The sequence below is a fragment of the Phyllobates terribilis genome, unplaced genomic scaffold (genome assembly GCF_046119375.1).
Source record: "Phyllobates terribilis strain yellow unplaced genomic scaffold, ASM4611937v1 Scaffold_11__3_contigs__length_659146591, whole genome shotgun sequence".
Classification (NCBI taxonomy): Eukaryota; Metazoa; Chordata; class Amphibia; order Anura; family Dendrobatidae; genus Phyllobates; species Phyllobates terribilis.
Window position 1 is genome coordinate 581,304,073 of NW_027362771.1, and position 14,960 is coordinate 581,319,032.

The window sequence follows — 14,960 nt, forward strand, 5'->3', positions numbered from 1 at the left end:
GGGTTCAGTGAGGTCTCGTGTTGTCCGGATATCTGACCTGTAAGAGGTGTAGGGGGAATACACGTCCCGCGGGGTGATCTCCAGGATCTCCTTGGTGGGCCGCACACGCGGATCGGGATACGGCTTGACATGACGTAGCTCGGGAGAAAGGCAAAACTGAGGGGTCTCCGGAGCAGGGGAGACATCGATCTTCAGCTGAGCTGAAAACAGTAGATTTCTGGGCTTAGATACAGTACCGCCTCCTTACATCTGTCCAACGCACAGTATCACACATGCTAAGCTCAGATACAGGGGCTCAGCAGACTCTATTGAACGCCATCGGCCTAGATACATATTCGGTATCATCGGTTTAGATACTGTCTGCTCAGCAAGTGTATCGCACATCAGAAGCTTAGCAGACAGTATCACATATGACGAGCTCAGACACATTGACGGTCTTTGCTGAGCCTATGTATCTAAGCTTGTCATGTTTGATGGAATTTGTTTAGCCAAATATGGTTTAGATGCAGCAGCTCAGCAGGCAGAAGCACACGACAGGCTAAGAGATAGCAACTAAAGGCTTAGATACATATGCTCGGAAGACAGTATCACACATAAGCTTAGATGCATCAGGCATCAATATAGTGACTCAGCTACAGACAGTATCACACATAATGTGCTGGGATATATTGCTTAGCCTATGTATCTCAGCACATTATGTGTGATACTGTCTGTAACTGAGCCACTATATCTATGCCTGATACTGTCTTCCGAGCATATGTATCTAAGCCTCCAGTTGCTATCTTAGCCTGTCGTGTGTGCTTCTGCATCTAAGCCATGCTAGGCTAAGCAAAGACTACCAATGTATCTCAGCATTACACATGACAGGATTAGATAGACTTGTCATCAGACAGTATCACACAATAGGCTTGGATACACATGCTTGGCAAACAGTATCATACAAGTTATACACCTAGGTACAGCAGCTCAGCGGACACATCATAGGCTTAGATACACTTGCTCAGCAGACAACACACATGGCCAAGATAGCCAATGTTCACCAGTCAGTATCATACACGATGTGCTTCGGTACAGTGGCTCAGCATGATCACTGACGCTCACTGGGGTCTGACAAGAACTCCGTATAATGCCCCTCCATACCGGTCACTGGCCGCAGTCTCCGCAGGACCGACGTCGGTCTTTTCATATCAGCCAAAAACTTGTAGAGATCCTCATCGCTCAGACGATCTCCTTCCTGTGAAGACAAAGCGGCATTGCTCATCTCTATTCGGACCCCCATCCTCCTCCTACTCGGACAGTCAGACCACCACAGAGGCTTTTCTGACACACGCATGGATGGAGCATGGACAAGAGGCCAAATGGGCAGTCACCCGCCACCATTAGGTCTATGGGAGAAAGGAAAAGCGGCCACTTCTCCATTTCCCATTGACTTTTATGGGAGACTGATTGTTCTGGTATTTGGTGGTCGGACCCCTGCGATCCCTGGCTCCCCCAAATCAGATTGTAATATGATTTCTGCTCCACCTGCGGTTATGGTCGAAACTTCACGGGTGATGTGTTCCTCACCTGCTTAAAGAAGTTGGTGACGGTGAGCGTCGCTGGTCTGAAAGAGTTAAATCCGCACACTTCGTCCCCGACGCTGAGCCTCTCGAAGGCCTTCTTCTTCCTTTCATTCCACGTGCCCTTCCTTTCTGCGAAGGGGAGAAGAATGGAGACGATGACATGAAGGTCACAGGAAACATCTGCTAATGGCTGAGATGGAGGAGGGATAATTCATGGAGTAGTCAACTGAGAAAATGGGGCATCGGACCGTTGAAACCAGTATGGCTGGACCTTCAAATTTCCAGTCAGCCTTGAGCAATGCTACATCTGCAGTGTACATAAAAACTAAGACGTCTGTCCAGTTTTAGCGAGAAAAATATTACATCTTCCTAACAGACTTCAAGATATTCAAAACCTCTGCTTGATGTCAGGAAATGAAACCCATCCTGATCTGAACAGGAAGGGGTTAAACAGCCCTTTAAATATTTTCTGAAGTTGTTGGGGCGGCTGTATAAATGTTTTTACGTTACTGTGACCCCTCGATAAAGAAGTCAAAAACCCACCTATTGTCGGAATCAGTAGGGTCTCCACGACCCTTTTTGAATTTTTCTTACCGCCCTCGGAGTCGGAGTCTCTCTCCGATGTCCCCGCGCTGTTGATTATGTTCATCAAATGAATGGCCGTCCAGGCGAAAGGCATACGGTATCGGCCCAAACGGGAGCAGAACTGGTCCGCCTGGGCCCTCAGCTTGTCCACTTTCTCCTTGTTCTGGTACCGGAAAGGAAATAGGGAAAGATATGTAAAAACCCTGACAAGTCTGAAGTTAAAGGGCGAGTGCACCCCATTAAAAATACTATATACTGAACTATACCCAAGAGCTGACGGGGGCTCACCATGCGACTTCGTAGTAAAGGAATCCCCCCTACAAAAGAAACCCTGTCCCCATAGTTGTTAGGAACCATCTAGCAAAAAGCAGCAGCTTTGATACATTGTAGCTAATTTGATACATTATAGCTAATTGAATGGCAGCACTCAGTGTCAAGCAGCTGCCGCTAAAGTCAACACAATCGGGTTTGTGGTATACAAAAAAAAATATTATAATAATTAATAATAAATTATTGATTATGTCACCATCCAGGTCGCAATATTGATTGCCATCATACAGTATCTCACCTTGATGCCGTCACTCTCCTTCAGGACCATGTAGGGTTCGCAGCATTCCCCTATGTCCCCCTGCTGTAGGACCTTCTCCAGCTGGAAAACAGATCATAAAAATCAGTATAAGGAGATGTGGATACATACACATCGCACAGTTCCCAAATAAAATTCCAGATCCAGCACGGAAATGCCTACTCAAAAATATATAGATACTGGAGAACACATGAGTATAATGGCATAAAAGCAATTTTATTGATAGAAATAGTTAAAAACTACACATCATGTACAAAGTCAAAACACATTATATAACTGGGACATGTAATACAGCGAGCCAAGCTTTGTGTTCCCACATGTGAACAGAGGCCAAAGTAACTCTTGATAGTTGGCGAAAGAGTAGGAGACTTAAATAGTCCAAGAAACACATGTACAAGTGCAATGTGATCCAACCTACAATAGTGTCATAATTGCATCAACATACAATTCCAAAGTACTGCTCAAAAAAAAAAAAAAAAAGAGGGACCCAAGTCAAAGTGTGGTATCACAGGAGAAGAGCGATGGTCAGTGGGTGCCTCGACGCGCGTTTCGCGGGTGGAATACCTGGGCTTTCTCAAGAGGCATATACAGAATGCGCTGCCAGGACCTTTAAATACGCCCCATATGGTCACATGTGCAATCGTGTGACCGCATAGCTCTGGTAAGCCAGCGTGTCTTGCCGGCAATCAATGCATAGCGGTGCATGCGCAGGAAGTCCGACCGCCCCAGAAGCGTGAACCCAGGTCGTCATGTGTCCGGGAAAGTGTCCCTGTGGAGCCACGGTGTCTAAAGTAACAATCCATTTGGCCTCCTTTTGGATCAGAAGTTGTTTCCCATCCCACCCCGGGAGCCAAGATGTACGACATCAATGCCACGCACCTTCAGGGTTCTAGGATCACAGTTATGCACTGCCCTGAAGTGGCGCGGCATAGTCTTCAGCTCCCGGGGGTCGGCCACCGTCCTGGCAGCGCCAATGTCCCGCACGTGTTCACATACTCTGACTCATAGCCCCCTTGTGGTTAATCCCACATAAATAAGTTGGCACCCAGACGTGGCATAGTATACAAGATGCGTTGTGCCACAAGAAATATATAGTTAGAAATCTTAAATTAGTGAGAACCGTCAGAAGACATGAATGTGGTACAACGCAGGATATTAGCGCAGGCGGTGCAGTAGCAGCGAGGGAAGGAGCCCACCGTGGGTCCACGGGACCAGAAGGGGTTGGAAGGAGGAGGGACATTGGCTGGAGGCCAACATATCACCCAAGTTGTTGGCCCGTCGAGCCGTCATGAGTGGGTAGACCCCAGACATTCCGTAGGGAGGGCTCCGTGCAGAGGACACTCCAGTGTCAGGAGAGGATCCACCGCATCGCCCCCCACTCGTGATTGAATGTGGAAATGTAGCGAATACTCTCTGGTGTCTTGCACTTATTTCCAGGAGCAGGGTAAAGCAGACGGGGAGTGCCCCGTGCCCTCCCATAGCCACAGCTGATGCAACAGTTATTATAACCGTTGTCTGAAGCGATCAGCCAGATCCGCAGCCTGTCTCTCAAAGTGAGAGTCAGTAGAGCAGATCCGCCTCATCCTCAGAAACTGTCCGACCGGGACTGCCCGAATCGTCGATGAATTATGTGCAGAAGCTGTGTGCATCAGGGAATTGACAGCTGCTGGTTTTCTAAAAACGTCAGTCTGCATCCGAGAGTCTGAGTCCACCTCAAGAGTGACGTCTAGAAAGTCAATGTGAGTGTGATGATCGGTATAGGTCAACCTGATACTGCAAGAGTTGGAATTCAACTGCAACATGAAATCAAGCTCCCTCACCGTCCCTTGCCAGAAAAACAAAATGTCATCAATGTATCTCAGCCAAGACACGACCTGGTCCGCGCCCTGCACGCCCGCGTCACCCACGCTCTCCCGGACACGCGCCGACGGTGTGACGACCTGGGTTCACGTTTCTGGGGCAGTAGGACTCCCTGCGCATGCGCCGCTATGCATTGCTTGCCGGCGAGACATGCTGGCTTACCAGAGCTATGCGGTCACATGACTGCACATGTCACCATATGGAGCGTATTTAAAGGTCCTGGCAGCGAATTCTATATATGCCTGAGAATGCCCAGGAATTCCAACCGCCAAACGCGCGTCAAGGCACCCACTGACCACTGCTCTACTCCTGTGATACCCCACTTGGACTTGGGCCCCTCTTTTCTCTGGTGAGCAGTACTTTGGAATTGTATGTTGATGCAATTATGACACTATTGTAGGTTGGATCACATTGCACTTGTACATGTGTTTCTTGGACTATTTAAGTCTCCTACTCTTTTGCCACCAATCTAGAGTTACTTTGGCCTCTGTTAACATGTGGGGACACAGAGCGCGGCTCGCTGTATTACATGTCCCAGCTATATAATGTGTTTTGACTTCGTACATGATGTGTAGTTTTTAACTATTTCTATCAATAGAATTGCATTTATGCCATTATACTCGCACAGTTACCAGTATGGAAAATCACCTCCCTTTATAATCCCCCCCCCAAAAAAAAGTCAATAGCACAAACCCCCTCCCACCACTGCGTCTACTAAACCCACACACAAGCAGTCACGGCCACGACCCTGCCCTAAAGCACCTTAATGACGAGAAATATGTCAGGAGATGGGTATGTGATGGAGAAGATGGCCGATCTCGCGAGGGTTGAGGGAGCTTGGTGGCCACCTTGTGTCCGCAGCATATTTTTCATGGGGTCTGAGTTCAAATCGAAATGGAAACTTTCTGATATCTGAGGATAAAGCAAAAAATTAAATATAAATTATAATATAGGAGCAGCTGCGATGAGGCACAATTGGAAGACCCCTTAAAATTTTTAGGAAAGGGTGCAATTCTTGCTGCCACCACAAGGAGGCATACTTTTTTTTTATTTTATTTTTAAATGTAGGTAATGTACAGTGGTTTGAAAAAGTGTTTGCCCCCTTCCTGATTTCTTATTCTTTTGCTTGTTTCTTACACTTACATGTTTCAGATCACAAAACAAAGTTAAATATTAGACAAAGATAACACAAGTAATCACAAAATGCAGTTAGGCCACTCCAAAGTCTTAATTTTGATTTTCTTAAGCCATTCAGAGGTGAACTTGCTGGTGTGTTTTCAATCATTGTCCTGCAACATAACCCAAGTGTGCCTCAGCTTGAGGTCACGAACAGATGTCCGGACATTCTCCTTTAAGATTTTTTGGTAGACAGCAGAGTTCATGGTTCCATTTACCACAGCAAGTCTTCCAGGTCCTGAAGCAGCAAAAAGGCCCCAGACCATCACACTACCACCACCATATTTTACTGTTGGTATGATGTTCCATTTCTGAAATGCTGTGTTAATTCTACGCCAGATGTAATGGGACATACAATTCCAAAAAGTTCTTTTGTCTCGTCAGTCCACAGAGTATTCTCCCAAAAGTCTTTGGCGATCATGAAGACGTTTTCTGGCAAAACTGAGACGAGCCTTTATGTTCTTATTGTTCAGCATTGGTTTTCGCCTTGGAACTCTGCCATGCATGTCATTTTTACCCAGTCATGAACACTGACATTAACTGAGGCAAGTAAGGCCTCCAGTTCTTTGGATGTTGTTGTGGGGTCTTTGGTGACCTCTTAGATGAGTTGTCGCTGCGCTCTTGAGGTAATTTTGGTCGGCCAGCCACTCCTGGGAAGGTTCACCACTGGTCCATGTTTTCGCCATTTCTGGATAATGGCTCTCACTGTGGTTCGCTGGAGTATCAAAGCTTTAGAAATGGCCTTATAACCTTTTCCAGTTTCTTATTTCTTCCTGAATTTCTTTGGGTCGCAGCACGATGTCTAGCTTTTGAGGATCTTTTGGTCTACTTCACTTTGTCAGGCAGGTCCTATTTAAGTAATTTCTTGGTTGAGAACAGGTGTGGCTAGGGAAATTGAACTCACATTCCCAAAGATGTGATAAACCACGGTTAAAATATAAACTAAGGGGAGGGGGCAATCACTTTTTCACACAGGACCCTGTAGGTTTGGATTTCTTTTTCCCTTAATAATAAAGACCTTCATTTAAAAACTGAAAATTTGTGTTTACTTGTGTTATCTTTGTCTAATATTTCAATTAGTTTTGTGATCTGAAACATTTAAGTGTGAGAAACATACAAAAGAATAAGGAATCAGGAAGGGGGGCAAACACTTTTTCACATCACTGTCTATAAAGTCATCCTCTCATTTACTGCAAAATATTTTTATATCAATGGTTGGTAAATAGAAGCACATAATAAACATCAAATTCCAGAAACTGACCTTTTTCTTCTCTTTAGCATCATACAATGCCATGACACAAAATATCGGTTCAATCTCAATCTCAAACCTAAAAGAAAAAAAAAATTGATTATTAAAATAAAAAATAAAATAAAAAAAAACACACAACTGCCAAAAAGAAAGATTAAGAGACTAAAACTCACTTAAGCGATATACACTTCACTAAGATCCTCTGTCCAAAGTGCTCCTTGGGCACCTCGGGAATAGTGGAGCGTTCAACAGCTTCATCCTAAAGAAGAACCACAGAAAAAAAAAAAAAATACAAATTGTAAAATAAATAAGAGGTGACAGGGTGACAAGGGGGAATCAGGAGCCGGGTTACAGGGTGACAAGGGGGGGGGGGGGGGAATCAGGAGCCGGGTTACAGGGTGACAAGGGGGGGGGGGAATCAGGAGCCGGGTTACAGGGTGACAAGGGGGGGGGGGAATCAGGAGCCGGGTTACAGGGTGACAGGGGGGGGGGGGAATCAGGAGCCGGGCTACTGTAACAAGGGAGGGGGATCAGGAGCCGGGCTACTGTAATAAGAGGTTACAGGGTAATAAGAGGCTCAGGAGCCGGGTTACTATAATAAGCAGATCAGGATTACTGTAATAAGAGGTTACAGGCGTAATATTAGGCTCATGCAGTACCATACAGTATAATGGCGCTCTCCTGGCAGTAGTAGTGCTCAGTATTACCTCATCGGGGGCAGGGTATAAGGACAGGACGTGGGGGTGTCTACGGTCCCTCCGCTGCTCCTCATTGATCCTGTCCATCTCCTCAGGAGGGGCTCTGTCTAAAAGGTTCGCTAACAAGGGGTCAGGTGCAGAGTTCTTCAAATCAAATATACTCGAGGCCCAGCTGCCCCGCGGGGTCTCATCCATGGACACAGACGCCCTTTTTTTTTCCTCCTGTGGAATCAAACAAAAAGATGTAGTCTACAATAATAATGACGTGCACATGGCAAACGTCACCCATCACCTGCCCGACATGTTTCAGCGGTCCATTAAAGTGCAACTAAGTTACCCAATATAAGGTGGGGAGGTGGGATTCACCAAAAAAAAAAAGCCCCTCTTACAGTACATCCACGCAAAAAATGTATTATATAAAATCAATTGTTTTCAGTTCCTCATCCTTAGAACCCTCTGGTCTTTAAGGGGTTAAAAGTGACTAAAATTTAATTTATTAGTTCCTTCTTTAAAATTTACAAAATAACACTAAAATGAAAAAAAAAAAAAAAAAAAAAAGCGTTAGACCTGGCTCCTCATTTTGTTCTGGTGATATTAATCTGCCATGTGATCAACAGGGCAGTTTTTGGGATGGGCGCCATGTTTGTTTTTTTTCCCCCGGCTGTGCCTGACACCCCTATGGCCATGACGCCAGAGATAGTTACACTGGGACACAGAGATTAAAAAAAATGGACAGGGGTAGGACCTGCAGATGAGAAAATATCAGGCCCCATTTTTCAAAACGGTTTGCCCATGGCAACCAATCAGAGCTCAGCTTTCATTTTACCACAGCAGTTTCAGAAATGAAAGCTGCACTGTGATTGGTTGCTATGGGAAAGTACATATTAATCCCATGGCTACGGCTCCATACATATTTAAGCAGATTTATACGCGGCTTGTATGGATCAGGCTCAGGAGCAGAGCAAATGCGATACAGCACGAGTGTCAACTGTGTTGTACAGTCGGCACCCAAGATTAACTGATACAGTCCGATCTAGCTCTGATCGCAGCAGTATAACCTCTTAAATGCTGCTGTCAAGCATGATTTTGACATATGAAAGGCTTTAAGATGGAGGATCGCAGTTCTGCTGGCCAATAGCCCCCATACATAACAGCCAGGGGCCTACTATAGTCCCCCATTTCTGCCCGTGGTTAGGCTTCATAGGAGATCGCCAGTTTTCCAATACAGTCTATTAAATAGGTGATCGCAAGTTCAAGTTGTTTAAGAAAGCTAATAAAAAATAAATACAGATCTCAATAAAATCTTTGATTTATTAAAAATGGTAACATGAATGATTTCCTTCAAAAATACAACCCCTTGTGGTTATGTTTTGGCATTTTATCTGTTTACCAAAACATATTCAAAATACAGTTATGTAATAAATTTGGGCGTAAAAATGCATTTCAGTGAGGGTTTAGGAATTACAGCTCTTTAATATGGAGCTGCCTCTTTTTCAAAGAGACCAAAAGTAAAAATTGGACAATTCTCAAAAGCTCTGTAATGGACTGCATGGGCTTTTCCCTCATTAATCCATAATCAGTGAAACAGGTAAAAGGTCTGGGGCTGATGCCAGGTGTGGCATTTGCATTCTGTTGCTGTGAACCCACAATATGCGGTGAAAGGAGCTCTCAATGGAAGAGAAGAGAAACAGACCATCATTAGGCTGAAACAAAGAAAAAAAATCCATCAGAGAGATAGCAGAAAAGTTAGGAGCGGCCAAATCAGCAGTTTGGGACATCCTAACAAAAAAAACAAAAAAAAAACTACACACAACACACTCAAAGACGCCTGGACGTCCACGGAAGACAACAGTGGTAGATGATCACAATCCTTTCCATGGTGAAGAAAAACCACTTCACAACATCCACCCAAGTGAAGAACACTCTCCAAGAAATGTTTCAGTATCTAAGTCTACCATAAAGAGAAGACTTCATGAGAGCAAATACAGAGGGTTCACCACAAGGTGCAAACCATTAATCAACCTTAACCCCTTTACAACCCAAGGTGGTTTGGGTTTGAGAGATATGTCACACAAAATAGTTAATAAATAACAACTCCCACACGTCTACTTTACATCAGCACAATTTTGGAACCCAAATTTTTTTTTTTTTTTTTACGGACCACATCACATGTGAAGTCACTTTGAGGGGTCTTTATGACAGAAAATACCCAAAAGGGACACCATTCTAAAAACTGCACCCCTCAAGGTGCTCAAAACCACATTCAAGAACATTTATTAACCTTTCAGGTGCTTCACAGGAATTTTTGTAATGTGGAAGAAAAAAAAATTAACATTTAACTTTTTTCACAAAAATGTTAATTTAGACCCAATTTTTTTTTTTTTATTTTCGCATGGATAACTGGAACAAATGGACCCTAAAATTTGTTGTGCCCCTGAGCACGCAGATACCCCATATGTGGGGAAAAAACACTGTTTGGGCGCACGGCAGGGTTCGGAAGGGAAGGAGCGCCATTTGACTTTTTGAATGTAAAATTTGCTTGAAAAATTAGCAGACGCCATGTTGCGTTTGGGGAGCCCCTGATGTGCCTAAACAGTGGAAACCCCCCACAAGTGACACCATTTTGGAAACTAGACCCCTCAGGGAACTTATCTAGATATGAGCACCTTGAAACCTCCAGGTGCTTCACAGAAGTTTATAACATGGAGTCGTGAAAATAAAAAAAATAAAACTTTTTCCACAAAAATGATGTTTTACTCCCATTTTTTTTATTTTCACAAGGGTAAGAGGAGAAAATGGACCCCAAAAACTTTTGCGCAATTTCTCCTGAGTACGCCAATACCCCATATGTGGGGAAAATACAGTGTTTGGGCGCACGGCAGAGTTCAGAAGGGAAGGAGCACTGTGCGACTTTTTGAACGCAAAATTAGCTGGAATTGAGAGCGGACGCCATGTCGCGTTTGGAGAGCCCCTGATGTGCCTAAATAGTGGAAACCCCCCACAAGTGGCACCATTTTTGGAAACCACACCCCTCAAGGATTTTATCAAGGGGTATAGTGAACATTTTGAACCCAGAGGTACGACACAGAATTTGATAACATTAGGTCATCATATTGAATAAGTTGTCATTAGTCTTGAGAGCAAGTGCTCGCTACTTGAGTTTTCATCGGATACTCGGGTATGCACCAAGTATCGTGAGTGCTCAAGTGACACGCTCGAGACCCTGCACGCATGTTTCACGGTTATTAGACACTCAAAAAAAACATGCGGGGGATCGCTCGTGCATGGCAGGCAATCCCCGTGAGGTTTTTTTGGCCGCGAAGCATATGGGGTGAAGACTCGAGCACCCGCGATACTCAGTGCATACCCAAGTAGGGAGCACTTGCACTCAACACTAGTTGCCATATCGTTATCTTTTTGTTTTTAACTTTTGAAAAAAAATCCCAACCCCAGCCCTAACCCTAACCCTAGTCCAACCCTACCCTAACGTTTATTTTTTACACATTGGTACCATTTTCAGGCACGTGACATTTTTTTGATCGCTTTCTATTACGATTTTTGGGAGGCAGAATAAACAAAAAACAACAATTCAGGAATTGTGTTTTTTTTTTTTTTATATGCTGTTCCGCGTGTGGTAAAATTGATAAGGCAGCTTTATTCCTCGGGTCAGTACGTTTACAGCGGTACCACATTTATATCGTTTTTTTATGTTTTGGCGCTTTTACACAATAAAAGCCATTTTACAGAAAAAATTATTTTTTTTTGCATCGCTTTATTCTGAGAGCTATAACTTTTATTTTTCGGCTGATGGGAGCTGTATGTCGGCTTGTTTTTTGCAGGACAAGATGACGTTTTCAGCGGTACCATTTTTATTTATATTTGTCTTTTTGATGGAGTGTTATTCCATTTTTTGTTTGGCGGTATGATGGTAAAGCATTGTTTTTTGCTTCGTTTTTTATTTATTTTTTTACTGTGTTCACTAAAGGGGTTAACTAGTGGGACAGTTTTATAGGTCAGGTCATTCCGGACGCGGCGATACCAAATATGTGTACTTTTATTGTTTTGTTTTTTTTCATAATATTTATTGATGGGTACATTATATTTTTATTTTTGGTGGATTATTTTTTTAATTTTTTTTTAAATATTTTTACAAATTTATTTTTATTTATTTTTTCATTTAACACTTTTTTTACTTTTATACTTTGTCCCACTATGGGGCGTTCACTTTTTGCAGCCTGATTGCCTGTATAGCATAGGGATGGAGCACCATCCCTGTGCTATACAGGCTGTCAGCGCTGCAGATGCAGAACATACTTTGGTCATGCACTGCGCATGACCAAAGTATCTTCCTGCTGTCTGGTGACCCGGATGTCGTCATGACAACATCCGGGAAACCACGGCAGACAGCGTTTGACGCCGGCAGGAGAGGCGAGTATCCTGATCACCTCCCCTTGCCCTCGCAATGCTGCGATCGACTTTGATCGCAGCATTGTGGGGGTTAATGTGCCGGAAGCGGTGTGGGACCGCTCCCTGCACATAGCATCGGGTGTCAGCTGTGACAATCAGCTGACACCCGGCGGCGATCGCGCCCGCACAGCCTGTGTGCGGCCGAAATCAACAGGGTATACTAATAAGTACCTGGCTCTTAAAGCCCAGGGCGCAGGTACGTATTAGTACGCCTTGGGCTTTTAAGGGGTTAAAAATAGAACGACCAGATTGGACTTGGCCAAAAAACTTGGACTGTGGCCCAGTTCTGGAAAAGCAAAACTAAGATCAACCTGTACCATAATGATGGGAAGAAGAAAGTATGGAGAGGGTTGGACCGGCTCATCATCCAAAGCACAGCACATCCTCTGTAACACATGGTGGAGGCAGTGTGATGGCGCGGGCAGGCATGGCTTCCAATGGCACCGGGTCACTAGTGTTTGTTGATGCTGTGACTGAAGACAGAAGCAGCCGGATGGATTCTGTGTGTACAGGACGATACTTTCTGCTCAGAGTCAACCAAATGCAGCAAGGTTGATTGGACGGTGCTTCACAGGACAGATGGATAAATGACCCAAAACATCCTGCGAAAGCAAAGAAATGGATTATTCTGCAATGGCCGAGTCATCACCAGATGTCAGCCCTATTGAGCAGCATTTCACGTGCTTAAGACAAAACTTAAGGCAGAAAGACCCAGAAACAAGTAACAACTGAAGTCAGCTGCAGTAAGGGCCGGCAAAGCATCACAAAGGAGGAAATCCAGCGATGGTGACATCCATGGCTTCCAGAAGTCAGGCAGTCATTGCCTGCAAAGGATTCTCAACAAAGAAATTTAAAATGTACATTTTATTTATGGTAAAGCTAATTTGTCCAATTACTTTTGAGCCCCTGAAATGAGGAGACTTTGTAGGAAAACAGGTGCAATTCCTAAACGTTTCATGGGATATTTTTGTTCATCTCCTTTAACTAAACCTGAAATTCTACACTTCAAATCGCATCTCAGTTGTTTCATTTTAAATAAAAAAAAATTGTGGCCTGCAGAGCTGAAATCACAAAGACTCGGTCACTGTCTGGACCTAACTGTATATTATTCGGTTTATTGGGCACCTGCAATGTGAAGGGCAGAAACTAACAGTGAGCCACAGACTGCCCTGCAGTACATGACATAAGCATAGTACACACCGGCTCCTCCGCACTGGTCTTCTCTTCGGGAGCCTCATCCAGCTCATAGATCTGTCGGGTGAGGTTCTTCTGACGTTGTCTCTGGCGCTCGGCAGTGATCGGGGTGTACGCTGTGCTTTGTTTCTGTGACCTGAATGGAGAATAAGAGGGTGAGAAGTTCTGCATATGAATGACATAACGGGGCTCTTTTCACCAAACGACCCATTAGAAAGAGCTTGCACTCTAATGCATATCAAATATTACATCTGCTTCCACTGCTTTTTGGAAAATCTCATTTTCAACAACCCAACTTTACTAATTAATGAGATATATTGGGTGTATATTATATAAATGGAAAAAGAACGCCTGGCAAACCAAATATATTAGAAGAGAGGTCTTCAACTTGTGGATCTTCAGCCATTACATGCTGGGAGTATATAGTGTGTGTGAGTGAGTGAGTGAGTGAGTGAGTGAGTGTGAGTGAGTGTGTGAGTGTGAGTGTGTGTGTGTCATTCAGGCAGTCACTTACCTCCTCTGGGCAATCACCCAGTCGTGTGTATACACCTTTAAGGCGTCTCGGACTCGAGCGTCCAGCTTTCTGTATAAAAAAAAATTAAAAAATAAAAAATTTACAGAACTGAAAATGGTTTATGACTGAAAATTAGAAGATTTCATTTCACTATTTGTGTATTACATTGCACCAAATTTCTATAGATATAACTTTCAGACCTGCATTGTAATTAACTCTGTGGATACACATAGCCATAATCATTATTCCTTGGCAGTATTCTGCCATCCAGTGGCTACCCCTTGTATTGTCTTAGCTTCATTATTTTGTGTCTCTCATCGGCCTCCCTATGCAGTCACTGCTTCTTGATTTTAATTACTTTTAATTTTTATTTAATTGTTGTGGGCCTCAAAAAAATATTTATGGTTCATATACATTTGTTTGATTTCTGATTATTGTGGAGTAATACTTATATGATATTTTAGGCTTGCACTGTGTGCTGTCATTCACATTGGAATTAACTTTTGGAATATATGTTTTTTTCTCTTCCTCGGAGGCAGCCTAGGAACCTACAGCGTTAAAAGACAAAAACTGTAACAGCAAGCCATAAGCTGCACTGTTGAATATGACAGGATTTTTTCTGCCTAAAGATCTAAAATTTACTTCTTCTTTACAGGCATATTGTACTGGTATACACATACCAGCACCTAAAGAACAACAGCTTACGAGAACTACGTGACTCAATACTAAGGAGGGGCAGCTGCTAGGCCAGTATATCCCGCTATCTGCCCTGATGCTGCCCACTTTTTCAGTCCTGGTATAACCCCTCCTGACTCGCCCAGCTCACCCTTCTTCCGGAGCGGCAGGTTCTAGAGTTCGGCATTCTCGTGGCTCATACAGGATCTCAATATCATCAGTAGGAAAATCGTATAGATCCCTCAGAGCTTCACATTCTGAATCAGGGGGGTGATTGGCCAAATACGCCTCAAAATCCAAGGGCTCAACCACATCTGATAGCGGGACCTGCACCAGAGGTGTTAAAAAAAAACGGAAGTGAGATGGAAAGAATGAGAGAAAAAACAATGATAAC

The 14,960-nt window shown here is 43.9% G+C and overlaps 1 protein-coding gene across 7 annotated transcripts in view; it reads right to left on the reverse strand.

The window, feature by feature from the left end:
* The window catches only part of DOCK6 (dedicator of cytokinesis 6), a 54,021-nt gene that overhangs the window by 24,194 nt on the left and 14,867 nt on the right, over window positions 1–14,960 (reverse strand). For all 7 annotated transcript variants that reach the window (XM_073654230.1, XM_073654228.1, XM_073654227.1 and 4 more), the window contains exons 3-14: window positions 14,718–14,893; window positions 13,892–13,960; window positions 13,384–13,513; window positions 7,726–7,938; window positions 7,192–7,277; window positions 7,031–7,097; window positions 5,356–5,505; window positions 2,716–2,796; window positions 2,157–2,310; window positions 1,567–1,691; window positions 1,141–1,234; window positions 38–200 (exon numbers count right to left, since the gene is read on the reverse strand). In XM_073654230.1, the coding sequence (XP_073510331.1) occupies window positions 38–200; window positions 1,141–1,234; window positions 1,567–1,691; window positions 2,157–2,310; window positions 2,716–2,796; window positions 5,356–5,505; window positions 7,031–7,097; window positions 7,192–7,277; window positions 7,726–7,938; window positions 13,384–13,513; window positions 13,892–13,960; window positions 14,718–14,893 (1,508 nt within the window). The remainder of the gene's footprint in view (window positions 1–37; window positions 201–1,140; window positions 1,235–1,566; window positions 1,692–2,156; window positions 2,311–2,715; window positions 2,797–5,355; window positions 5,506–7,030; window positions 7,098–7,191; window positions 7,278–7,725; window positions 7,939–13,383; window positions 13,514–13,891; window positions 13,961–14,717; window positions 14,894–14,960) is intronic.